Source organism: Corticium candelabrum, chromosome 15 (genome assembly GCF_963422355.1).
Source record: "Corticium candelabrum chromosome 15, ooCorCand1.1, whole genome shotgun sequence".
NCBI lineage: Eukaryota > Metazoa > Porifera > Homoscleromorpha > Homosclerophorida > Plakinidae > Corticium > Corticium candelabrum.
In genome coordinates this window covers 1,005,645-1,029,393 of record NC_085099.1, presented here as the reverse complement: position 1 = coordinate 1,029,393, position 23,749 = coordinate 1,005,645, and the positions used below count along the sequence as shown (strand labels likewise).

Below are 23,749 nucleotides of genomic sequence, written 5' to 3'. Positions count from 1 at the left end.
TCATAATTGTCAATGGCCATCAATATATCCAGTTGCACGGCCAAACTAGAATACACGTCCACTTTTCAGTTCAAACACATTCATATTGGAAGAGCAAAGGCATACACATCTTTCAATTTTAGTCAAGCAACTTGAGTTACCTGGCCCCAGATACATACAAAAGCAGCCAAAATAGCAAGCAAATGAAGTGTACCAGTAACCACCACCATTCATGCTTTCATAGAAGTTTTCAGAAACACTGTGATGAAGAACTAAGCACTAGTTCTTAATAGTAGACTGTAGCACATACAGCAGTCACATCATGTTTGCAATAATCCCTAACACTGAAACCCAAAAATTATTTAGCAGCGATAAACACCACACTATAGCTCTAAGCATGTGTTGGTAAAGTGTGCAATTAGAAGTAATTAGTACTACTCCTATAACTGGTGAACACCTCAAAATTTAAACTGATGAAAGTCTAGCTGACTGCAGCTTCAGATACGTTCACTGACATACGCCAGTCCTTCTGAAAGCCAATGCATGACCCCAGCTCAACTAAAACCCACACAATTAAATGTTCAATATTAATGTAAGCACTAATATAAGGCACTCCTTTAGTAAGTGCCAAAATTATTTTGGAAGCTTCAATTAAATATATGTTAATGCATGGTAGGGAGACAATATCCAGTTTATTGACCGAGGTCTTGAGGGGCTTCCCGAGATAATTCGCCGAGGCTAATTATCGAGAAGAAAGCCCCGAAAGACCGAGGTCAATAAACTGGATATCGTCGACCCTACCATGCATTAACCTATTTGTTGCATGTTTATAACATCCTACTGTAATTAGAGTTCATAGATTGTTCAAGTTGAATTAGAGTGGTTGTGTATTGCAATGACAGCTAAAGTTTTATGTCAAACAACCACATTTTGACAGCTGTGAAGTGTTCTTGACGTGCACGTCAGTCCCATAAGGCCACGTACAGTACAGTATCCACGTGTTTTGCCAGCGTGATGTCGGATCAGAAAGAAGACTATAATAATGACAAGGACGACGACTTTCAGCCGCCAACCAAGATGAGACTTTCAGCCGCCAAAAAAGATGAGACGCATTGGTTCCAAAAAGCTTACCACTAGTACTAGCCAGCTTGACAGCAGATTTGCTAAAAAGACAGTACGGACAAAGTACAGGAGTACAGCAAGGGTACGATTTGCAAGACCACGACTGCCTGCAACAGCTGGGTGATGGAATATTTGAAGCATGGAGAAGTAATCGAAACAAGAATACTCCACGAGAAGAGCAGGTACCGACAGACAGACTTGACAGACAGACTTTCTCTCAACGAAGAATTCACAACTAGATGCAGCCAAACCACAGACGGATTGTCAAAAAGTCTGTTACATTTACGTTGAGCACGGATCCAAAATCATAGTGGTGGACTAAGCGGTTTACGGCATCCAAACAAAAAAGTCACAAGGTAAATTATAGTCAAGCTCCAACGTGACACTGTAAGGTAATAGCATTTTGTGGTTTGTGGTTTATCAGATACGCTAATGAAGAAGCTGGTGAAAGTTGGCACCTAAAAATTTTGGATCTCTATATCTAAGTAAGTTGCCAGCAGGATTTTCCCGAGAAGCCTTCTATTGTAAACATTTGTTATCTACACCTTCATTTGTTTCTTGGTATTCAAAGCAAGTAATCGGTCATAACACTTTGGCTACAATGATGAAAGTGATGACAGCTGAAGCTGCATGGTCTTCCAGTTCGAACCAACCATGCTCTTCGAGCTACTAGTGCGACAAGGCTGTTTCAAGCGGGAGTTTCTGAACATGTCATTCAAAGGCAGAGAGAGCCGGCCACAAAACCCTGCAAGCACTGAGACAATACCAAGAGCCATCTGAATTGCAGCCAATGGCAGCGTGCAAAGTTTTGGATAATGCTGACGCAAAAGTCAAGGAGTCGGGAGAGACAAGGGAACAGGCAGATGAACTCAAAGTAGTCCCGGTTGCAACTGGGTTGCTAGGGTAGGAGTGTAATATAAGGAGAAAAAGAATCCTAGCAACGGCGAAATAACATGCAACAAAGCGCAATAAATCACCTTGGCAATGACAATTCTTCTTAGTAGGAGGGCTGGGTAACATACCCTGATCATGAAGTAAGTGTAATGATAAGACTCTGAGTGTAATGCAATAGTGTCTGTTTCCCAATGCATGCATGCTGCTGAAGGAGCTCCATCCAAAAACACTATACGGAAAGGCGCCTTCTGAGGTGATAACTATATAAAGAAAGCCTTACTCTAAGATAGGTAGTGTTTAATATGCCTACGTAGGGTAGATCACGCATCACGCGCATGCATGCATGCATATGCATGATGTGCCTGTCTGTGCGTGTGTGTGTCTGTGCGTGCGTGTGTGTGTGTGTGTGTGTGTGTGTGTGTGTGTGTGTGTGTGTGTGCGCGCGCGCGCGTGGTGTGTGTGTGCGCGTGGTGTGTGTGTGTGTGTGTGTGTGTGTGTGTGTGTGTGTGTGTGTGTGTGTGTGTGTGTGTGCGCGCGCGCGCGTGGTGTGTGTGTGCGCGTGGTGTGTGTGTGCGCGTGGTGTGTGTGTGTGTGTGTGTGTGTGTGTGTGTGTGTGTGTGTGTGTGCGCGCGCGCGCGCGCGTGGTGTGTGTGTGCGCGTGGTGTGTGTGTGCGCGTGGTGTGTGTGTGTGTGTGTGTGTGTGTGTGTGTGTGTGTGTGTGTGTGTGTGTGTGTGTGTGTGTGTGTGTGTGTGTGTGTGTGTGTGTGTTGGTAAAAGGTATATCGTCAGTGGCACTGATTATGATTTATGTTCTCGTGTAGTGCTCAACTGGAGCATTTCCATCCCGGTTTCACCCCACGCGTAGGTGGGTTGCGTAGCTCGCTGTCTTAGACCATGCACTAGCTAGAGACTTAAACACGCGAATCGAGCTCCGCATCTAATAATTCGAAGGTCCTGATCACGTCTACCGTCTTCTAGTAGTTATCTAGCTCCCTGCACAAACGCCTTGCTTCTCGCATTTTGCAATAGACGTCTGCACTATGTGTTGCGTCCCACAAAGGCCACCGCAATGTGTGACACTTGCTCACCTACAAACATGATCTTTGGTACCCTCGGCTCAGGTAGAAGGCCAGCGTCTCCCGAAAACTGGAGAAACCTTCAATTGGACCGTAGTCGAGCAGTGATACACCTCTAGGCAGATTCTACATCGAGAAAAGGTTACCGTTACGAGCCATCAAATAAATAACCCAACGAAGCTACCAAAGCGTCGCTTGCTGCTTGGCTTAGAAACTCTGCACCCTTTGACAGCAGCTCGGCCGCCGGTGACCCACAGGCAAGCGTTGGCTGGGTCATGGTTAGTTGAAAGATAATTATGACGTTCGTACACTAGTACTATACACCAGTAGCCTCGGCCTCCCAGACCCGTGTAGCGCCGATACTCCACGATGGTACCGCCTCTTCTCAATATATTGCGGTTGGTCCTAGGTTCAGTTTCATAATGCATACCTTCCCAATTACAGCTGTAATCAACGAAGACATCTCATGCATAGCTGCCGTCTACCAAAGACTACACTGTACACAAACGACGACTTGTAGTGCGCTCTTCACGCAAACTCACGTCCCTACACGTCGCGGTTTGTATTCTGCGCCTGTCGACGGCAGTAACGACACCTAGTAGAGCCGTTTGTTCGAACCGATGCTCCGACATCTACACTAGCCAGCCAGCTGCATTCTCAACGACTTCACGATCACGTCTACTACACAGAGATTGCGGAGAATTCACGGCGAAGTTTTGTCTCGATTTCGCGGCAAGTCGCATCGAATCCGGACGATCGAGTCACAGCGGATGCGCGCATCGCGAATTTTCATCGCGAATTCGAAGCTCCACGCGCGACTAGCAGCTACTCGCAGCGGATTCACGGCGATCAGACACATGCCGATCGCGTCCGCGGCACCACTAGTAAAAGAAAGTGCTTCCTAACGTCCTGTTCGCATTCCCTACTAACACACAAATGATAAAACCGTAGCTACTGTAAACACAAAGGTACCCATGCAGCAGGATGCGACACGACGTTCTAGCGCGACACGTCTTCGTCGTTCTCGTATTGCAGCCGTAATTGGAAAGGTATGCATTTATGAAACTGAACACTAATGCTGGTCCTAGGACCGACCGCAATATATTAGGACCAGCCGCAATATATTGAGAAGAGGCGGTATGACCATCCCAGACCCGTGCATGGAGGACGATTTTGTATCGGCGCTACACGGGTCTGGGAGGCCGAGGCTAATACACCAGTACTATAGCTAATTTCATAAATGTTCGGTGATCTAAATTTTCGGCTAAATTAGGTTGCCGCTATTACGGCGTACATTAATTTTCGGCGTAAGGTGGTTGGCAGGAACCTTCGCATACTAAATACAGTACTAGACGCATATCATATCATTCGGCGCGTTCTAGACTACTACTACGTGGTAGTCTCGCGTAGCCAACCCTCTCCATTTTTTATTAGCGCGACATGCGGTGTGGAAGCTCGAATTCTTGGTATTAGGTGTCAAAGTCCCATGATACTTAGGTTGCGCTCTGGAGAGCTGCCTCACAAAGGCGTCTCAATTCTTGACAAATAGGCGACAGATGTATTCGAATACCACTGCTGCTGTTTTCATTGTAAAAGGGAGATCACGGGCAGTGGTTGTCACCGAGAACGCGACAGTTGGGATCTTTGACAGTCACCCGCACGGCCAGAAAGGTGCTCTCGTTGCAGTTTCTACTGGGATTGCACCTTCAATTCGCTTTCTGTGCAATCGTCTCTATGGAGGCATAGATAATTATTAGCGAGGAGCTGATGTTTGCTTTCTAGAGAAAGTGCGAGAGGTTGTGATGTAGTAGTAATTTCCCAATTATATTTGTTTGGTCAAAGTGCCGACAGTTGCCCAGATTTTTGGCAAACATATAATGTGCTTACAGTACCTAGACTAATGGTACTAGTAATGTCTGTTTTGAATGTTTCAGAAGAAACTGATCCAACATTTGAATGGGCATTAAATTTGGGTGGACATTTAATTTGGGCATGGCAGACCCTTCGCCGAAATTGCCGAAATTAAATGTATGCCGAACATTTACGAAATTAGAGTAAGTTCTAGTCTCGCGTAGCCAGACCCTTCCCGCTACATCCTGCGAGACAAACCCAGCCTACCTCGCGTGGCCAGACGTTCCGAGGGCGCGCAAGGACACACACACACACACGCGCACGCACACACGCACACACACACACACACACACGGGCGCACGCACGCACGCACGCACACACACACACACACACACACACACACACACACACACACATACACACACACACACACACACACACACACACACACACACACACACACACACACACACACACACACACACACACACACACACTACTAGTACACCTATACACTGCTCTGAAATAGTGAATAACAACTCTCTTAGCAACAGACTAGCTACAATATTAGTACTACAGCTAGAGGTTTGCCTGATAAATTTCTTTCATCAATTGCTGAAGTCAACAGCTTGGTGTCTTTACTGGTACCACTGTTTGGAGACATCGCACAAGCTTTTTCACGTCTTCCATGACCTCATTGTGAGTAAGATTGCTGTAGCAAATGCGTAAACAGTTCCTGTGTAGTCTTTCAACGCTGAAACTTCATGGAATGCCAATGTTATTACAAATCATTAAATTACCAACTTCAATTCATGCCGCTACTTACACTTCCCCAGGACAAAAGCTAACATCTTCTTTCCTACATATTTCAAGAAGATCTACAACAGAAATTTCTTAATTAATTGTACATATAACAAAATCTAGGTATACCTCTATAATGCTACAGTACTCACCTGCAGCACAAAGAGGTTCTGGCAGTTGAAGCCAAACAAAGAATCCTCCCTATTGCAGCACACGTACATATTACCTCAATAGGACATATCTAAGATTGTCACAATTACTTCCGGCTTTATAAACTTGATGGAAGAAGGCAAAAGGTCTTCAAAAATCTCACATACACTGTCAGCATTCCTCTATCACACATACCGTAGCAAGTCAACAGAATATCAATTGACTGTTCATTCATTGATATACAGACTTTGTGTTAGCAATAAATAAATAATTAATTCAACTCATAATTCTTATAAGAATAGCAGCAGCAGTAGACAAAGAAAGGCACTCCAGACAGCAAAACCATTGCAAGTGACAAAAACCATGTTGTTCAAACCAGTCAGATAAATTTAAGATAACAGAAAACCAAGCGCTAGATAGATATCATATTACACATGCAGAAAATGTGTAGTAGGTCTAAACAAACAAACAAACAAAGCAGACAGCATTGCCATAATACTGGCTAGCAATATACATAATTTGTAAAATAATGACAGTTTCCTTCATACACATCACCTTGTAAAGTTCCCTGGCTTCTTTAAGAAGAGAATACTGAAGTCCAAGTTGCAGCACAGCTGCAATCACTCCTGACATAAAGTGACTTTGACCACCACCACTCCAGGACCAACCACTGCACATACCATCCAACGTAAAGTCAATCAACGGTATAGCATAGCAAATGTACATACCTCTGCTGAAGCCTATTCAACACATGTCGTGGACCTTCTATCCACCCCAGTCGTATTCCTGGAGCAAAAATTTTAGAAAATGTTCCATTGGATACAACATGCCCACCATCGACAGAATCAGTCCTTAGGAGCAAACACACATCAAAAGCTATAAAAAATCTATTCATAACAACTCTTATCAAAACTTCAACAGATGCAGTTGCAAATTTGTTGCTCTTTTCTTGTCAATTAATTAAATTACCTCTGCTGACATCTAGCATGCAATATGTGGAAACATTTTTTAGTATCCTGCTGTACTGTCAATTAAGTTAATTTGTGTCTCACTTAGATATGATTACTTACCATTTGTCATATGAGTACAACCGAGGATGGACCACACCATTCAGATGCAACAAATGGTAAACATCGTCGCATACAACTAGTAAATCATTCTTCCTAGCAATTTCGACTATTTCATGACATCGATCTGCACAAAATTCCGTTCTTATGATGCAAATGGCCACCATTAAAGCACCACAAAACTTTACCTTTTGATAAGCATATTCCAGTTGGATTGTGATAGATTGTAATTAGATAAACCATTGCTCTGAATGTCATCCCTGCTTTCCCCTTGTTTGTTGATAACTTCTCACTTACAAGTTTCTGTAGCACGGTTGTTTTGATACCGTTTTCATCCATAGGGACTAACTCAAAATACATAACATCACACACACACACACACACACACACACACACACACACACACACACACACACACACACACACACCACACACACACACACACACACACACACACACACACACACACACACACACACACACACACATTGAACCTTGATTCCACCATACCCACTATGGATTTTGGCAACGCAGCATAATAGTGCTTCTCCAAGCAGCACAATCATCAGCATCACGAAGACTGATGCGTAATGACCTGAGGTCTTTTGTGACAACATCTACCCATCTCTGTTTAGGCCCATGTGTTGGTCTTGTTGCATTACTAAGTCTGCTTCAAAGTAGTTGTTTTTGGGGACGATTGTCACTCATGTGCAGCAGATGGCCCAGCCATTGCAATCATTGTTTCTGTATTGTCATAGCAATAGGGTCTGCACACGCTCGTTCTAATTGTCTGAATTCTTGATTTTATTCCATCTTGAGACACCAAGAATTGATCGAATGCATCGCATGCGGAATGTATTTAAGCGTTGCAAGTTTGGTTGTGTAACGGACCAAGTCTCACATCCATATAGCAAAACTGGTCTCACCAATGCACGAAAAATTTTCATCTTTGTGGAGATTGAAAACTGTCTGTTGGTAAATACCCTTTTCTTCCAGGAACCGAAAACTTTACTTGCTTTGCTTATACAAGCATCAATTTCAGCAATGCATCCACCATTTTGGCTCATGATACTCCCCAAGTAAGTAAACTCTGTAACGTTTTCAAGAACAGAACCGTCAAGAAGAATGCATGTCTGCTCGCAACCAATGCTCAACAGTTTTGTTTTCTTGATGCTGATTTTCATTCCCCATTTACAGCAGGACTCATGTAGATTGTTTACTAACTTTTGTAGTTCACCCGAGGTCTTCCCAATTAAAGCTAAATCATCAGCAAACATAGCAGCTTTAATGACACTAGTTCCTGAGCTTTGACTCTGTAGTTCATGTAGAGACTTCCCACTTTCCTGTATTCAATTTCTACTCCACCAACTTTAGCTTTGTTCAGTGCTTCGCATACAATCTTGTCCATGACGAGATTAAATAATACAGGAGACATAACACAACCCTGACGTACACCAGTTGTAACTTCAAATTGTGATGACTTCTCACCACTAGATTTGACAACACAATGTGTTCCATCGTGAATGTCAACAATCAATTGTACAACTTGTTCCTGAATGCCTCTCTCTTTCAAAAGTAGTCTGAGAACCTGTCTAGGTACGAAGTCAAAAGCACACTCATGTTCAATAAACTTTTCAATTAACTGACGAACCAACCATATTTGATCAAATGTTCCTCTACCCGAACGAAAACCACATTGGGCTTCTAGTAGTAGAGGTTCAACTGGCTGTTTAAGTTGTTCCAGAAGAATATTTGCTAATACCTTTCCAGGTACACTGAGTAATGAAATACCACGATAGTTGTCGCATATTAGTCTGTCATTTTTTCTTGAAAACAGGAACAAGAACTGAATCTTTCCAATCCTGTGGCACTCTTCCTGAAGACCAAACTTGCTGAAGAAGCTCAGATAGCCAATCAAAAAGCTCCGTAGGCCCAGCTTTCAGTAATTTCAGCTGTTATTCCATCATTACCAAATGCTCTATTATGTTTTAACTTTTTAATAGCATTGGTGATTTCTTCTTCACTGAGTGGAGCACCAGACCCAACAGAGCATACAACCATTCCAGAGTCTATTGCAATAGGATGTCTGACATTTAATACCGAGTCAAAGTGTCTCTTCCAACGATCTAACTGATCGTCGATATAAAGTAGTTTCTGACCATGCTCATCTAAAATTACTGAGGCAGGTTGAATGAGTACGTGATCAAAGTTTTTGAGCTTCCTGAAAAATTCATAATGATTGTGGTGTTTCAAGTCATATTCTAAATCAGATGCTTGTTCACGCAACCACTCTTCTTTGTCGTGTCAAACTGCTTGTTTCACTTGTTTACATAATGTTTTCTAGTCATCTCGTTTTCCTGACATCTCATCCAAGCGATGTGAGCTTCACGTTTCTCAGCTATCAACTGTAATGTACGCTCAGACATCCATCTATTCTTCCTGGTTTGAACAACATTGAGGTGTTCATTTGCAGAGTCCATAATTGCATACAAAAGTCAGACCACATAGCTTCAGTCTCAGTAGATAATCTTTGTGTGGATCTAGTCATGACGTTATTTCGATATTTGCCTAGAGCAATAGGATCACTGAGTACGTCCCGTGTAAAGGTTTTCACTCGTCTTTTCCCACATGGTTTCTGAAGTTTCAGTACCATCTTACTACAAACAAGTTTGTGGTCACTGTCAAAATCTGGTCCTCGTCGTACTCTTGTATCATGTACCATTTTTTGCATAGACTGCTTTACCAAAACATAGTCTTTTAGACTTGGCTGTAATTTGGGATTAGGAGGATACCAAGTGGCAGTGTGTATATTCTTATGCTGGAAAAAGGTGTTTGTGATTCCCAGGTTATGTGCTTGACAAGATTCTATCAGTCTAACACCATTGTCACTGGTTGACTGTGATACACCAAACTGACCAACAATTCTTGAAACTGCCTTTCCAAGTCTAGCATTATTAAAGTCACCCAGCACAACAACAAGTGAACCTGTCTTATGCATAGCAACATCAAGTTGTTGATAAAATTCATCTTTAACTACCTCTTCGCATTGTTCTGTTGGAGTGTATCCAACAATGACATTCAAAATTCCTTTGTCAGTGAGACAGTCAGCACGCAATATCCTATCTGAGATAGAATCAAACGATTTGAGTGACTTCATCACATTATGTCTAACCACTAGACCAACACCCCTTGAAGCTAGCTCAGGTGATCCAGAGAACAACAGACGATAGCAGAAGTCTTCATCTAAATCCATCATGCCTGCGCCAGGTAAGTGAGTTTCAGTAATGCCACATAATGTAATATCAGTTGTAATCAACTCTTTGGCAAGAAGGTCAGTTCTGCCCACACCCTTTAATGTTCGAACATTCCACACACCAAACTTGAGCAATTGATTCTTTCTCCACATCACGTCATTGATTTCTTTCCGCTTACGATGAAAGGAAGAGCTTAAGCTAACAGTTGAAGGGTAGTGTAAACTTGACTTGCAACTATTCTTTACCATTATATTGCATATATGATAAAATTTCTTTACATGGTTCCTCATGGAGTTTACTGATGACAACACACTAGAGCAGTCCAGAATAGGACATCTCATGGAATGACCAGACCATGTTATTGTGGTATCAGAAGCAGATTGCATCGCAGTCCGACTACAAACTGAGTTATTAGGGGCAGTCGGAGAGCCCTCAATAACCCCTTCCCGCGAGCACAGCCCCTTGATTGCCGGGTTGCCTCTCAATCTTCAAAGCCCAGTTCTATTCCTGGCGTCACTGGCTCTTTCCCCAACACCACCCCTGCTTTTGTCCACACGCGGGGGAATGCGCTCTATTCTGCGTTTAGTAGCAACATATGATTTGAGTAACCAGCTTGCTACTCTAGCGCACCCTAGCCACTCACCATCTTCAACTTGCCGAAGGTTAAAGTTAACACACACACACACACACACACACACACACACACACACACACACACACACACACACACACACACACACACACACACACACACACACACAAACGTACACACACAAATAAACACAAATGCAAGCACACATGCATGTACATGCAGACGCACACAAACATGCAGATACAAACAAGATAACCTGATACGACTTGCAGTTTCAGATCCCTTCCTAGCACCTCCACTGCTGCAAAGAAAGACAGCTCTTCAACAAACACCAGATCTCCAGCTTGAAAGTATTGTGATGCCAACATATATAAGCCCTGGGATGCTCCAGACGTAGGAAACAAACTGTCACTAGTAAAACAATGACAGCTAGCTTTCTAATAGATTATTTGCAATACATGTACACAAATACTACTCGAGAAGGATCTGGTGCGCTATCTGCAGGACCAATAGCCACTGTCGTTTACATAAAACCACACAAGATGACGTTCTAGACTACAGTAAAACCAAATATTCTTACACTGATACATGACTATATACTGTCATTAAAATTGTGGACTTTTAATTAATGCAGATACATAGTAGCCTTCTGCATGATTAATGTAATGTGTTCAGGACCTAACTACAGTGCTGTAGATGGTGATATATAAAAATATAATATTAAAAATAATATATTTTTTCAAATTTACCATATGTATGATTTCTAGACATGATTACCTATCAACATGATCTTCGTATTCTTTGCTCAGAAATTTGGCCAACTCCTCACGATAAGTACGTTCGCCTTCAAGTGGACCGTACGACATCAAATCACTTGACCTTTCCAATTTCTAGGCAACGCATAGGACAGTTACGTACAGTAAAAAGTACTGTGACACAAACCGAACTAAACCTGTGTGAAGACCGTTTACCATGGCATGGATGGTCGCCTGTTGCAATCCTTCGGCAGCTTTTTGAAGAAGATGCGGAGGGGGAAAACCTAAAGAAAGTGATTTGGTTTCCACATCAATCCCTTCACAACGAGAAGACTCGTCCATCGGGTACACACACACACTCACACACACACACACACAAACGCACGCACCTAATCTAATTAGTCTCACGTGGCTATCTTTACATATCAGATCTAGCTACATGGCAACTACAGTAGATTGAAAACCCCGCATACAAACATCTGTAGAATTCAAAACGCGAACAGACAGTAGGAGCCTTTGTTCCATTGTAACATAGGCGGAAGTGTCTACTGGAGACCTTTGAGTCTAAGACGCCTCGTACACCTGACCACCACTCTGTGCGCCGAATAAATTCGTTGCTACCCAAAACAAAAGCCTGAGAACTGCAGAGCAGAGTAGCTAGTCTAGAAGCTATTTACATGTCGGATTGCTCTCGCTACTTTACAACTACACGAAATGTCTCACAGCGCCATCCGAATCTGGTATGAACATAGTCACCTTCCACTGTACCGGAAATAGACATGTACGTGCATGACTCACTATATTATACACGTATCTCTTGCTGTAGGGAATTGCTACTCTTATCAGACTCTCATCAAGCTGGCATCAACGCTCGACTTCATCTGTCAATGAAGATCACCAGTCAAATGCAAGCAATATAAAAATTAATCCTCTGATTTTCAGTCCAAGTCAGAAAAAAGTAGATGCTCAACTTGGCCAGCAAGAGAAAAACAAAGAATTTAAACTTCCGAAAATCAGTTTAAGCTCTTGCCTAAGTTCACAGTGCAAAAAACAAAGACTGGGAGTACGCAACACAGCAGCTAACAGAGCTCTAGCACATTTTCCTACACCAGTAAAACAAGTTGTGATCAATGTCGACACAAAGCAAACACAGCTGCAGCACCAACATGTCGAGCTACCATTTATTGACAAAAAACAACTTCAATTAGAACACAAACCAATGCAACCAAAATCAAGACGACATCAACCAGTCAAATCAAAATCAACGAGACAATTAAAGTCCAAGATTTCAAGCCTTCCCAAAGCATTACTAAACAATGACATTCAACAGTCAGGTTTATGGTCGCCTGCATCAAATGAAAGCTGGGACTATACGTCCATGAAAGCAGAAGTCAACCGGGTGCTACAAGATGAGTTACAATCAGCAGTGAGTATGACTACCAAGCAGAGACAAGATGATGTCAATAAAGTTAATGAAGAACAACTTCAACAACAGTCAGCATTCTGTCAAGTTTCAAAACACAGAAACACTGGCAATTGTCTCAAGCATCCAATTCTAATTACAGAAACTTACTCTTTCAGTATGGAAGTAAACAATGTTGTGCATCCATTTAAGAAACGAATACGAAAAAAAGGGAAAATTGCAACTAGCCAAACAACATCAAAAGGTTTTCAACCTTTCAAATGGAATGGAATTGAATTTCACTTTAATAACAGAAGAGACTGATGGACCCAAAACTTTGGAAGCTTTTGTATATATAGATAATATTTTACCAGCTAAACATGATATCAACAGCAACACTCATAAACACTAAAATGACTGTTTGAATAAATAAAAATAGACCGGTCAATGACAATCTTCTGTGTTCGACTCCGATGATTGTCTACCTTTTGCAAATACTAGATAACCCAATGTCAATCCAAAAAGCAAGGAAAGGCATAACCAGACATTCAAAGTCATGAAAACCATCATCAGAGAGTATCCAAGAGTAATATTAATAAAATATAGCAACGTTTGAAGCAAATGTGCTAGCCAACTTAGAGTTGCTTGTTTCCTGCAAAAACAGCCAAATGAGAACAGATACGTATGACTTTCTTGTTTTATGTCTACCTGTCTATCTGCTTCATCTGTCTGTCTGTCTGTTTGTCTTCACATATTTTCAAATTTAAGCTACGATACAATAGCCAATACTTAATTACTTTGTCCTATGACAAATACAATAACAGTCAGTCGTCTGTGACAAAGAAATGGAAAAAGCACCAACAAAACGTTATCTGTTCTGCAGTCAATTACTCTGAAAGTAAGCAGATAGGTTAACAATAATCGAAACCACCACCGTTATAATTAATTAGTTAATTAATTAAGATAACTCAGATAAAATCTCAAAATTTGATCAAAAGAAAAAGGGTGGTACGTATTGTTTAATTAATTAAACTAAGTATTGATGTAGTTGGTAACGCACTTATTCCATTTGCTAAACAATTGAGATCTTTCGCTGATTGTACCAGCCTCTGCATCATTGGAGCTATAATTAGTAGGTCGTGAAAGGCTGTATCGACCTGCCCCGCTCTGCAAATGTCGTCGCAACAAAAGCTCTTTAAACGTCTTCGACAGTTCGTAAAGAAGAGAAAGCGCAATCACTGCTACACAGCTGCCAACCATTCCTACGCAATAAATCTAAAGCTCTAATTTACAGCCATCTCTCAGTAATCTACCGAAACAAGACCTCCAGTGCTTGTAATATTCCATCCCACAAAGAGGATCTTGGCATCTGCTCCAAAGTGGAACACCATAGACTGCATAGACTGCATAGACTGCATTATCGCTAGACTTTCACGTGACCTAGTAGATACTACTGGCCTAATTACCTCTCACGTGACCTACAAACTACACAAAGCGACTCAAACTTTGTGAATAAAATTAAAATTTCAACAGAGTGGTTCGAGTATGCTTACCCGGGTTACTTCAGCGGCAACATTTTCTGGAGACCTATATAATGTCATACAAGCAAGCACAATGGTGAATTGGTCTAGACTTACAAATGCCTGACCTCACAAACGCATGAACTCGCACAACGCACATACGTGTACTAAAAACATTAAGAGTGGCAAGTGTGGCAATATTGTTCCCAGCTACAAACTGATTGCAAAATATATAAAATAGCAACAAACAAGAAGAATATGATCATAAAACAGCAATCTGTAGGCTTCAAATCCACTAGACTGTTGCTTATGAAACAGTCACATGTTCAATAACTAGGAAAAAACATTGCACAAACAGAGATTACTGCACATCCTTTGTCTACTGACAGACTCCCTAGGTTCGTTTCTCACCTTTGTCAATAGCACCACCTACAATGCCTTCCAACACACTCTCAAACTCCTCTTCAATATCAACAATCTCTCGAAACGGTTCTGGAATAATTTCATTGATTGGGTCAATGATCTACAAATAGATACACGACAATTGCTGACGTCTGCAGTCATCACTGTGACACTCTCTGTATATCTCACAGGCTTAGTCAAAGGTGTCACTATTTTGAGCAAGAACGGCATGATAATTTTCATCATGATTTCTCTGTAGTAGGTGACGGTTGCTTTACTACCATCGGCAGCAAATTTCTTATAATAGAATATAATTTTAGTAACACAGATATAAAATACTTGTATCTGAATCTGACCTGTTGTACATCGTCCTTTACTTTTTGTACAGCAGATTCGGCTGCAGCACCATTTGACTTAATGCTCGATTGTGCACGAACCTCTTCTTCCAGTTGTTTCTCAAATGTATACATAGCCATATCTAGAATCTACAAAATTGTTATAATAAATTGGGCTCAAAAGGATCAAGACAAATTGTAGTAACCATTCTGAGAGTGTCATGTGCCTCGTGGATCAGAGACCATGGCCATATCTCATCAAAGAACTGACGCAGAGCCCAGAGTGGTTCTTCCATCACATCAACCTTTTTAAAAGCATCTCTCATCACCCAATAGTTCCTCGGTGCGTAGTCAAGATCATGGAAATACTATCATAATAATGTTGGTCAAAAACATGATACAGAAAAAAGTAATGCATTGACATGCTTACCGACTCCAGGTTTTCTCCAAACCCATTCTTATCCTTGACCTTCCTCGAGAGATGAGTAATCTTCTCATCAAAAACATTGCGAGTCTCCTGAAATGCTTCCGTCATCTATAGTTTGAGTGAAATGTCACGATTAACAGTTTAGTGCACACCATATGGTCATTGCCCATACCGGGGATGCCAAAATTTGAACAATTCCAGCCAGCCGGGGAGATACCTTTTCAGATAATATTGGATTGACAGTCTCCAGTACTGCACCTAAATCCATTAATTGAGTTAGCTTTGGACACAAAAACCGTTTATTGTTTTAGAACCTTACTCTTAATTTTTTCTTTGATTTCCTCTTTGGCTTTGAACAAGGGTTCAATCTTATCACGAATGACACTCTCCACTCTTCCACGCAATGTCTTCACTGCTGTTTCCATTGCTTTGTATGCTGGAGTCACTGCTGACAACACTACGGTATCAAGAGCCTGCAAAACCTGCAATAAAACGCATAATATGAATATGGTAACACCAAATCTAAATGCATAATATAAATATGGTAACACCAAAATCTTGCTATAATTTACTCATTCGAATCACAGCACACAGTTTGAACAAAAAACATTTTGCTCTACCACCAGCTCACACACTGACAAGTTTACCACCAGCTCACACACTGACAACTTAATTAAAACGTGTATGATTTATGTTCTTAACCAGTTTTGTCAAATTAAATACACTTAATTAATTTAAGTAATGAATTTGCAACACAAAAGTACCTTGTTTCTGATAGACATTCTAACAGCAGTGGGACCCTTGATATTGTAGTAAATGTCTCTCAACACAGTATAATTCAGCTCATCCACAATCAGATCACTAAGAACCTGTATAAAGCACGATATCAACAAATTATTTCTGTAAAAATTTAGGCTCCTGTTCACATCAGATCTCTACCTGTTCTTCGGTGCCACCATATGTCCAATAGCCCCATCGGCCGAGTTCCCATCTGGTTTTCCTAATTGCTGCTCTAAAAGCTGCTACTGCTACAGGATCCTTGCTGTTGAAACCTACAAACAGTATATCAGGTACCAATATCAACTTTCAGTATCAGTCACACTGGAAACACACCATAACAGTGCCTGCAACACATCTTGAAAACTTTCACCCATTCATCTTTCTCTTCCTGGTTGGCAGCATGAATGAAGTAGCAACGTCGTCTGTAATGATGAATTTCCCAACAATAATTTGGATACTTCTCCACACCTGGAATGTCTCGAGAATCAAATCCTGAAACCATTCCAAAGTAATGAGTAAACTTTTGCTTTCACTACTGATAATTCAATTAGCCCATTTAATTTGTGTACATACTCTCCATGCTGACAGATTGCAACTGTTGTCACTATAAATTAAGTAAATAAATGAAAATGGTTACTTTGGATTTGGATAGCCAAACCCTGACTATAGTACATATAACTGCAGTCAGAAGAACCCTAGCCAGGTTTAAATTATTGAAAATTCAATTGCACGCTTGCACTGTTGAATACAACAGTACAAGCTCCACTAAATTTAGAACTGGTCACCTAGCTAGATGTATGACAAGCATGTAAGAGATTATTATCTCAGATAAACAACATGGACGAGCAACAAACTAACTAAACAGATTACCCATTTTTTCCGCAATGTCTTGAGCACGTGCAAGAAGATCCTTCGCCAAATCGTCACAGACCGAGTAACCGCACGGCGCGATCATTCCTTTCGCCTTTCCTCCCTTGCTGTACGTCTAGAACAAGAGTGAGTCAGCGCTAATTAGTTAATAAAGGGTCAAGGGAGAGACGCACGTGACACTCTGTACGCTACTCACCTCTTCGTCCTCGTAGTACTCGATCTTGAAGTCTGGCCTAACGACAAAGAAGCGTCTGAGCCAGTTCTTGCGCACGCCTCCTTGTTTTACCAAATAACCAGTTTTGAGTGGTTTCTTGAAGGAGTTCTTCTGCAAGAACGTCACACACACACACACACACACACACACACACAGAATAAAAGACCATTCACTCATAAAGTAAGAAAATAGTAAAAAGAATACACACAAAAAAACCAAGAAATAAAAGGAATTGTTGAGCGCATCCTTACGAATTCGTGCACGTGTAACCTACCGGCCTCTCGAGAAGCTGCCATTCTTCGGGTTGTTCTTTTAACTCCTCACCAATATGTTTGACCAACTCAATAGCATAGGTCTTCGTGTACTGCAATGTGAATGTCTTTAACACAGCCTCGATGAGCTCTACATGCGCACATGATTTAAAACTCTTCGCCACGCCCATACCAGGTCTCGATATACGCACTTACCTTTGATTTCAGCTTGTTTCTCATCGCTAACGGGACTCGAAAAGGGTCCAACACCCATAGTCACAAGCCACTAGTTGCTACACTGTATCAGGTCCCAACAAGAGCAGAGCACACTATGTACGAAGAGCCCGTATATTTTACCATCTACGTATGTCCGCAACACGTGCTCATGCCTCGTGATACCGTGCACATAGTGTGGTATGCAACCAGTCTACTGTTCCGTATCTTCGTCACACCGCAGTTGGGACGACTTCCACCTAGCTGTCGTTACGATAAATCAAAAATTTCATACTACCAATTCTGGTGAATATTCTCTGGACGACTTGAACAACTCATCAACCTTTCTCTAGAAGCAAAGCAAACAGGAAAACAGTAAGCGTTACGTAAGAAGCTAATAAGATTGGAGTAAGTAAATTAGTGTAAAGAGAAAATATATTAATTAATTAATCACATGTAAAATTCTCAAACAGTAAAGACAAATAGTCAAATAGCACATCCTAATTAAATCTATTTAGCAACCAGTTTCAAATACCTGAGCTGATGTAGAACGTCCAGTCAAAACTGAAAATTTACCAAGTACAAGAAAAATAAGATCTTTCGTCTGTTGAAAACCAAAGCAAAATGCAAGTAGAGGTAAGGCCACGTTACACATATCACACACCTTCACCCTGTCCATGTGTCTTCCTTGGTCGTCCCTAACAAGTGACTGCAGCTTCAGCAACAGATGTTCAAGACGTTCCAAGTCCTCCTGCACACAAAGACAACAACACTTTGACAAAACAAAATATTCCTTCTTTCCATGTCTTCAGAGACAGAAACAATGCAACCCTCAATGCGCAACATTTACAGTCCCTACTTCATCATGCAAATACTTCACTTTATATGACAATTACAGCACACCTACAAACCATAAAGCATCATGCGATCTTCTATCAAATGACTAGTCATAGACACACAACTTCATGAATGTACATTGCATACTGAATAGTAATTTAGTACACCCACTGAGGTGCAGTTGCATATTCTAATTTCTGAGCCCAAACCACAATATCATGACTACAATTACATATCAACTATACTTCACAATATCAGAGATAAATTCAACACATATTTACCCTTTCACTCTTTCCAGGATTCTCAGCTCCAACATGTACACATAAATCCAATAAATTTATCCATGTATACAACAAGTGGTAGTCGGTAAATGCTTTTGGCACCCACGCACTGACAAGAGGAAGCAGCCATGTTATCTAAATACATACAGAAATTAGAAACACAGTCTGTACTTCAACTACATCCTTTACAAGCATCCTCTATGGCTCATCAATAAACTACATACGCTACACTTCTATCCACCTTTACATCCCATTGCACTCACCCTCCATCACAAAACATCTTAGACATGTCAAGATCAGCAGATATAGAGTAGCTATGTTCACTGCTCTCTATTTACTATCATCAAGTAACACCAACTGAACTCCACTCATGCTTGCTAACCACTCATTCATATATCCATTCTATTAAATACCTTTATCTTCTCGTGAGTTTTCTATAATAAATATAAAGTAGTCAGATCACACATGTCATACCAGTCAGACTAAACAATCAAGTTTACTTCAAATGGAACAAAGTCTTTGTGCTTTGGCAAACTGGCTGATGCTATATGCAGCTCACAAAGAAGCTTGTAACTAAATGCAACACAAACAACTTTGCAGATAGCGAAGAGTACAAAAGTACACATGAAATTATGGCACCTTAGCAACTGCTGTAAAACTCTGCAAGAAAACACACTTGTAGATATATAAAATAGTGTAAACAATCTCCATTACAGTAACCTTGTTCTGCCTCTTCTTATTAGCATGTTTGCAATATGCAACAAATTCCTGTATTGCTTGCTTGCCTGTGATAGCATATGACATAATTCTCTAGTCTAAGTAGACCAGATATCAGTTATACTAAAAGTTTTCACTTAGCTTAACAACATCCTCACTCTCAACAGCCAGTCATCTGTAAAGCAATCCATCAACACGCTCACTAATTCTGCTATATCTGATACCACCCTGTCATCAACGAGCACTCAAAGAAAGGCAACGAAGTCACGAGATTTGCTAACTAACCCTGCGCAACGAAGATCCAAAGAACAACGACACACAACAACAATCAATCCAAGTACTTCATGTTGAGATAAAGCATCCGGCCTAAAAATACTCGGTCAATAAACATCAACACTACGAATTCACATCAGCAATCTAATATGCCACCATGTCATACTACACTTGCAATAAACATCCAACATGATTTAATTAATTAAGCCCATTTCAACTGCAACCACAAAAACCTTAAAGCTTTCAGCATTTCCATTGCTTTGCTAGACTCACACTGAATTCTGCTTGTTGATGTGCTTTGGTCAATCATTGCCAACACAGGAGAAGCTAATCAATACTCTCGTCAAATTTGAAACTTGATAGCACTCTAGCTACTAGCGGATAACAGATTCCCTCAAATCCTTGGTAGTTTATAATCATATATACAACACAAGTCGTTAATCCTCCAAGTTGAGATGATACAGCTAGAGAGCAAATCTCTCACATCAAACTTTGACAACATTCCATGAAGATCAAGTCGCAACAACCCAGTGTCTAAATTGTACGTTATACAAATGCTACAAATGCCTAAGTTCAACCTTAGCTGAAAACAGTGAGTAAGCGTTTGTATCATCTGCAAAAATGCAAAGACAGGCACATCTCGATTTGAAGAGGCATCTGTGACAGTCAAAAATCACACATTACACACATCAAACACACATTAACAGCAATTTAAGATATGCCTTTTGTCTCACTCTCTGCTGTGCATGTTGTGGCCTCACAGTTAAGATACGACACACAGTCCAATCTGCATGCACACCATACAAAACATCCATAATAATTATAGACGTACAGTGTGTTCACTCAGAAAACTAACCGAAAACGTGAAAATAGTGCCGGCTCATTCTCAATAGAAGGAAGCAACATACGATACTCTGCACCTAAAAATAATAACAAAAAACTTCATGTTTCACACCTAAGTTAGTTCTTCATCACAACTAACCATATCCACTAAGAATACGACACACTGTGGCAAGATTTGGTGTCCACCTTGAGCCAGCTCGAACACTCTAACACCACAGCAAGTATAAACATCTTATAGTTGTATCTAGAGCCATTCCTTAAGATGTCACTTCAAGTGAACAAATGCCTACATGCACATTGTTGTGTCCTACACCATAATTTCTAGTTGATCATATTGGAAATCATATCATTAATTAAGCATTATGAATTATATTAGAGAGTCACTGTGACCTTCTTTCCTAACTCCATCCATGACCACAATGTTTGAAATGCTTTGGTCACGACATGTTGGCTGTTCTGGTTACACACTATAAACACAGAGTACAAAGTAGAGTTGTGTAGAGACGGTACAGACACAACTCATCTTACTATAGCAGAACAACCATGTAGCAACATAATCAGGACACGGTTTAGCAAGATAGTAATATTGCAGCCAGCTGCCACAAACAAGTTCATTCAGTCCGGCTACAATACGATACACCAGCTATGTGTGGGTTCATGCTATAATAATGACTGAAATCTTCCGACCAGCACATGCTTCATGGAGTCTTTTCTCCATAGTGTCACCAGGTGGATGACTGCTGTCAGGCATCAAAGTGATTTGGTCCTGAAACAGTGGGATAGCATTCAGTACATTATGAAATATCTTCATTGGAGCAATCGCAGACCTTTACAGGTCCATCCCCAAATATCCGTTCACCGGGTATACCCTGAGGTATATCTGAACTTTTATGAAGCAACTGGCCAATACACAGAATATGCCACTTCCATCAACTGGCATAAATCAACTTTTTCTTTTCTTAATTAAACAATGAGACCATACCATTTTCATTTGCTCCTTGTGCTCAGGCAGAAGCTCGCCTTCTTGTGAGTCATGTCCTAGAGGCATCACAGTCACAACATACAATTCAGAGCGCATTCATCTTGAGAATGCCTTTGTTGTCGTCGACTCCATCATCTCTAGCTGCATTCTCTCTAATCGTAGCACCCAGTCCTCCGCTAGTCTTCAAATCATTCTAACAACAATAAACTCTAATACACCAAACACGACATACAACAGCATTTCATAACCTTCAGTTTGTGCAAGATTTCTGACAGCTCTGTCTGTATACAAGACAATGTCAACGTCAACTAACAATGACAAGATAAAGGCAAAAAATACTTCTGAGCATTTCCTTTGCACTAAAGTGTCCAAACCATATTTCTTAGATGTCACACGATTACTGTATTTTGAAGATTTACGCGTTGACTTTGATGATGTCTATAGAAACAATATACCAGGCAGTTTAATAACGACGTTGACTCATTGACAAGTTGACCAAACTAAAGCCCTAGAGTAGTCTACTTAATCTATTAATTAAGCTATTTCTCAGCAGAGGGCTCAAGTAAACACTTCTCATTATATTCCAATATAAAAGTTCCAATACCTTTACAGCATTCTTCCAGTCGCCTTGCATTTTCTCACAATCCATTTGTGTAATCTCTTCAGTACGAATGGAAACGTCTGCAGAAGGACTAAGAGTTTGTAGCAGCAAATATTAACCATAACTAGATGTCAGTCATGAGACAAAGCCTTCTACCTCTTTAGCACCGGTGCGGCAGTAAACACAGGCAAATCATCATCATCATCATCATCATCATCATCATCATCATCATTGTCCCCATCCTTGGCGATAACGAGTTTGTCCTCATCCATTATATAATATGCACGTTCCTCTACGTTCTTATCTTTCTGTCTACTGTCTGACACTGAATGTTCACCAGCTTTAACAGCATGAGCACCATGAGTGATCCTTATTCCTTGGCAAGATGTTTTATCTATAGCAACATGACTCGTCATGCTAATAGATGTGTCTTCCGTCCTTGGAGTCTTTTCTGTATCAACAACAGCAACTTTTGCATTCTCACAAAACTTCTTAGTTTCTACAGTAGTTGTTGTCATTGATGGAACACTTCCAGCTCTCTTGTCCTTTTCTGCAGTGTCACCGACGTTCTTTTCGTCTTTTGATTGAAAAGGAGAAGAAACGGGAGACTGGCTAATTGCAGATTCTAGTAAACGTTACAACACCAATTATTATCAACATATCAAATGTAATGCCACATCAAAATCTCACTTGATGATTTCGGAGATTTGCAAAAGTATTTGCTAATAGTCTGCTGTGAACTGAAGAAAGAAGAATTACAGACAGACAGACAGACAGGACGTCGAATGTAGTTTGCGCAGTGCAGTTTTGTATGCTTCAGGACCGTAATGGTCTTGTTGTGTTAGCGTTAGGTCGCTCATGATATACGTTTGATCTAAAATGGAAACTATATGTATTGACAGACAGACAGACAGACTGACAGACACACAGATTGACAGACAGACAGACAGACAGACAAAAGCACACTAGCCACGTCCTCGTCCAAAACAGCATCAGTGCCGCAAACAACCACCACGACGACCAAGACACACAGGCAAACAAAGAAAAACAACGCGACAAAACAACAAACGAAGGGTCGAAAAGATGCAAAGCCTTGTACATCACGTACCCAGACTGCAAACCTCTACGTTTCATATACAAACACGTCGACGAGAAGCCTCGCGCCAATCATACGGTTGACATCCAATATCCCGGATTAGTCGTTGTCATAAATATCAACTAATCTGATGGGTTGCACCCTAATAGTAAATACATCAATTA

The 23,749-nt window shown here is 40.9% G+C and overlaps 4 protein-coding genes and 1 long non-coding RNA gene across 6 annotated transcripts; all 5 read right to left on the bottom strand.

Moving 5' to 3' along the window:
• Positions 1-6: 6 nt before the first annotated feature.
• On the bottom strand, positions 7-3,663 carry LOC134191187 (uncharacterized). The gene is made up of 3 exons (XR_009971732.1): positions 3,256-3,663; positions 3,084-3,197; positions 7-323 (listed from the first exon to the last, which is right to left on the bottom strand). It is a non-coding gene; the product is annotated as an uncharacterized LOC134191187 (long non-coding RNA).
• Positions 3,664-5,448: 1,785 nt separating this feature from the next.
• LOC134191416 (uncharacterized HTH-type transcriptional regulator YdfD-like) lies at positions 5,449-11,984 on the bottom strand. Of its 2 annotated transcripts, none has more exons than XM_062660028.1 (11): positions 11,758-11,984; positions 11,564-11,676; positions 11,043-11,197; positions 7,129-7,284; positions 6,944-7,067; positions 6,602-6,724; positions 6,429-6,543; positions 5,984-6,055; positions 5,876-5,924; positions 5,749-5,800; positions 5,449-5,682 (listed from the first exon to the last, which is right to left on the bottom strand). In XM_062660028.1, exons 1-11 carry the CDS (start codon positions 11,881-11,883, stop codon positions 5,544-5,546), a joined length of 1,224 nt encoding a protein of 407 aa, XP_062516012.1. In that variant the 5' UTR covers positions 11,884-11,984; the 3' UTR covers positions 5,449-5,543. The 2 variants fall into 2 exon arrangements, with proteins under 2 accessions (XP_062516012.1, XP_062516013.1); XM_062660029.1 differs by having other exon boundaries at positions 11,739-11,893.
• Positions 11,985-13,288: 1,304 nt separating this feature from the next.
• Positions 13,289-14,346, bottom strand: LOC134191302 (high affinity copper uptake protein 1-like). The gene is made up of 3 exons (XM_062659901.1): positions 14,268-14,346; positions 14,004-14,205; positions 13,289-13,595 (listed from the first exon to the last, which is right to left on the bottom strand). The coding sequence occupies exons 1-3, from the start codon at positions 14,341-14,343 to the stop codon at positions 13,388-13,390; spliced, it is 486 nt and encodes a 161-aa protein (XP_062515885.1). The 5' UTR covers positions 14,344-14,346; the 3' UTR covers positions 13,289-13,387.
• A 212-nt stretch (positions 14,347-14,558) lies between these two features.
• LOC134190784 (PH domain-containing protein DDB_G0267786-like) lies at positions 14,559-18,105 on the bottom strand. Its single transcript, XM_062659296.1, has 15 exons — positions 17,959-18,105; positions 17,766-17,893; positions 17,474-17,602; positions 17,278-17,392; positions 16,741-16,899; positions 16,567-16,679; positions 16,392-16,496; positions 15,947-16,109; positions 15,800-15,885; positions 15,631-15,735; positions 15,407-15,568; positions 15,222-15,350; positions 15,055-15,162; positions 14,875-14,986; positions 14,559-14,796 (listed from the first exon to the last, which is right to left on the bottom strand). Exons 1-15 carry the CDS (start codon positions 18,014-18,016, stop codon positions 14,771-14,773), a joined length of 1,698 nt encoding a protein of 565 aa, XP_062515280.1. The 5' UTR covers positions 18,017-18,105; the 3' UTR covers positions 14,559-14,770.
• Positions 18,106-18,164: 59 nt separating this feature from the next.
• LOC134190783 (SMC5-SMC6 complex localization factor protein 2-like) lies at positions 18,165-23,685 on the bottom strand. Its single transcript, XM_062659295.1, has 26 exons — positions 23,598-23,685; positions 23,180-23,229; positions 22,646-23,114; positions 22,493-22,580; positions 22,228-22,326; positions 22,137-22,169; positions 22,000-22,081; positions 21,889-21,944; positions 21,734-21,805; positions 21,594-21,672; positions 21,435-21,530; positions 21,297-21,373; positions 21,046-21,112; positions 20,920-20,983; positions 20,786-20,850; positions 20,642-20,720; positions 20,076-20,156; positions 19,949-20,018; positions 19,794-19,888; positions 19,713-19,733; positions 19,574-19,646; positions 19,487-19,507; positions 19,074-19,208; positions 18,620-18,706; positions 18,491-18,559; positions 18,165-18,304 (listed from the first exon to the last, which is right to left on the bottom strand). The coding sequence occupies exons 1-26, from the start codon at positions 23,621-23,623 to the stop codon at positions 18,245-18,247; spliced, it is 2,214 nt and encodes a 737-aa protein (XP_062515279.1). The 5' UTR covers positions 23,624-23,685; the 3' UTR covers positions 18,165-18,244.
• Between the last annotated feature and the right edge of the window lie 64 nt (positions 23,686-23,749).

Bases quoted from the DNA above. Each gene is read 5' to 3' on its own strand.
- LOC134191416 (XM_062660028.1), bottom strand. From the start codon at position 11,883: ATGGACGAGTCTTCTCGTTGTGAAGGGATTGATGTGGAAACCAAATCA. The intron at 6,056-6,428 runs GTGATGTGTATG...TATGTGTGATAG, and splicing joins AAGCCAGGGAACTTTACAAG to AGGAATGCTGACAGTGTATG. The intron at 5,801-5,875 runs GTGAGTACTGTA...TTTCTGTTGTAG, and splicing joins AGAACCTCTTTGTGCTGCAG to ATCTTCTTGAAATATGTAGG.
- LOC134191302 (XM_062659901.1), bottom strand. From the start codon at position 14,343: ATGCAGTCTATGGTGTTCCACTTTGGAGCAGATGCCAAGATCCTCTTT. The intron at 14,206-14,267 runs GTCTTGTTTCGG...TTTATTGCGTAG, and splicing joins GAATATTACAAGCACTGGAG to GAATGGTTGGCAGCTGTGTA. The intron at 13,596-14,003 runs GTGCGTTACCAA...CTGTTTTTGCAG, and splicing joins TTGTTTAGCAAATGGAATAA to GAAACAAGCAACTCTAAGTT.
- LOC134190784 (XM_062659296.1), bottom strand. From the start codon at position 18,016: ATGGGTGTTGGACCCTTTTCGAGTCCCGTTAGCGATGAGAAACAAGCT. The intron at 16,110-16,391 runs GTACTTTTGTGT...GTTTTATTGCAG, and splicing joins GAATGTCTATCAGAAACAAG to GTTTTGCAGGCTCTTGATAC. The intron at 15,351-15,406 runs GTTACTACAATT...ACAATTTTGTAG, and splicing joins CACATGACACTCTCAGAATG to ATTCTAGATATGGCTATGTA.
- LOC134190783 (XM_062659295.1), bottom strand. From the start codon at position 23,623: ATGAAACGTAGAGGTTTGCAGTCTGG. The intron at 23,115-23,179 runs GTGAGATTTTGA...AACGTTTACTAG, and splicing joins CAAATCTCCGAAATCATCAA to AATCTGCAATTAGCCAGTCT. The intron at 19,209-19,486 runs GTATTTAATAGA...GTATGTATTTAG, and splicing joins AAACTCACGAGAAGATAAAG to ATAACATGGCTGCTTCCTCT.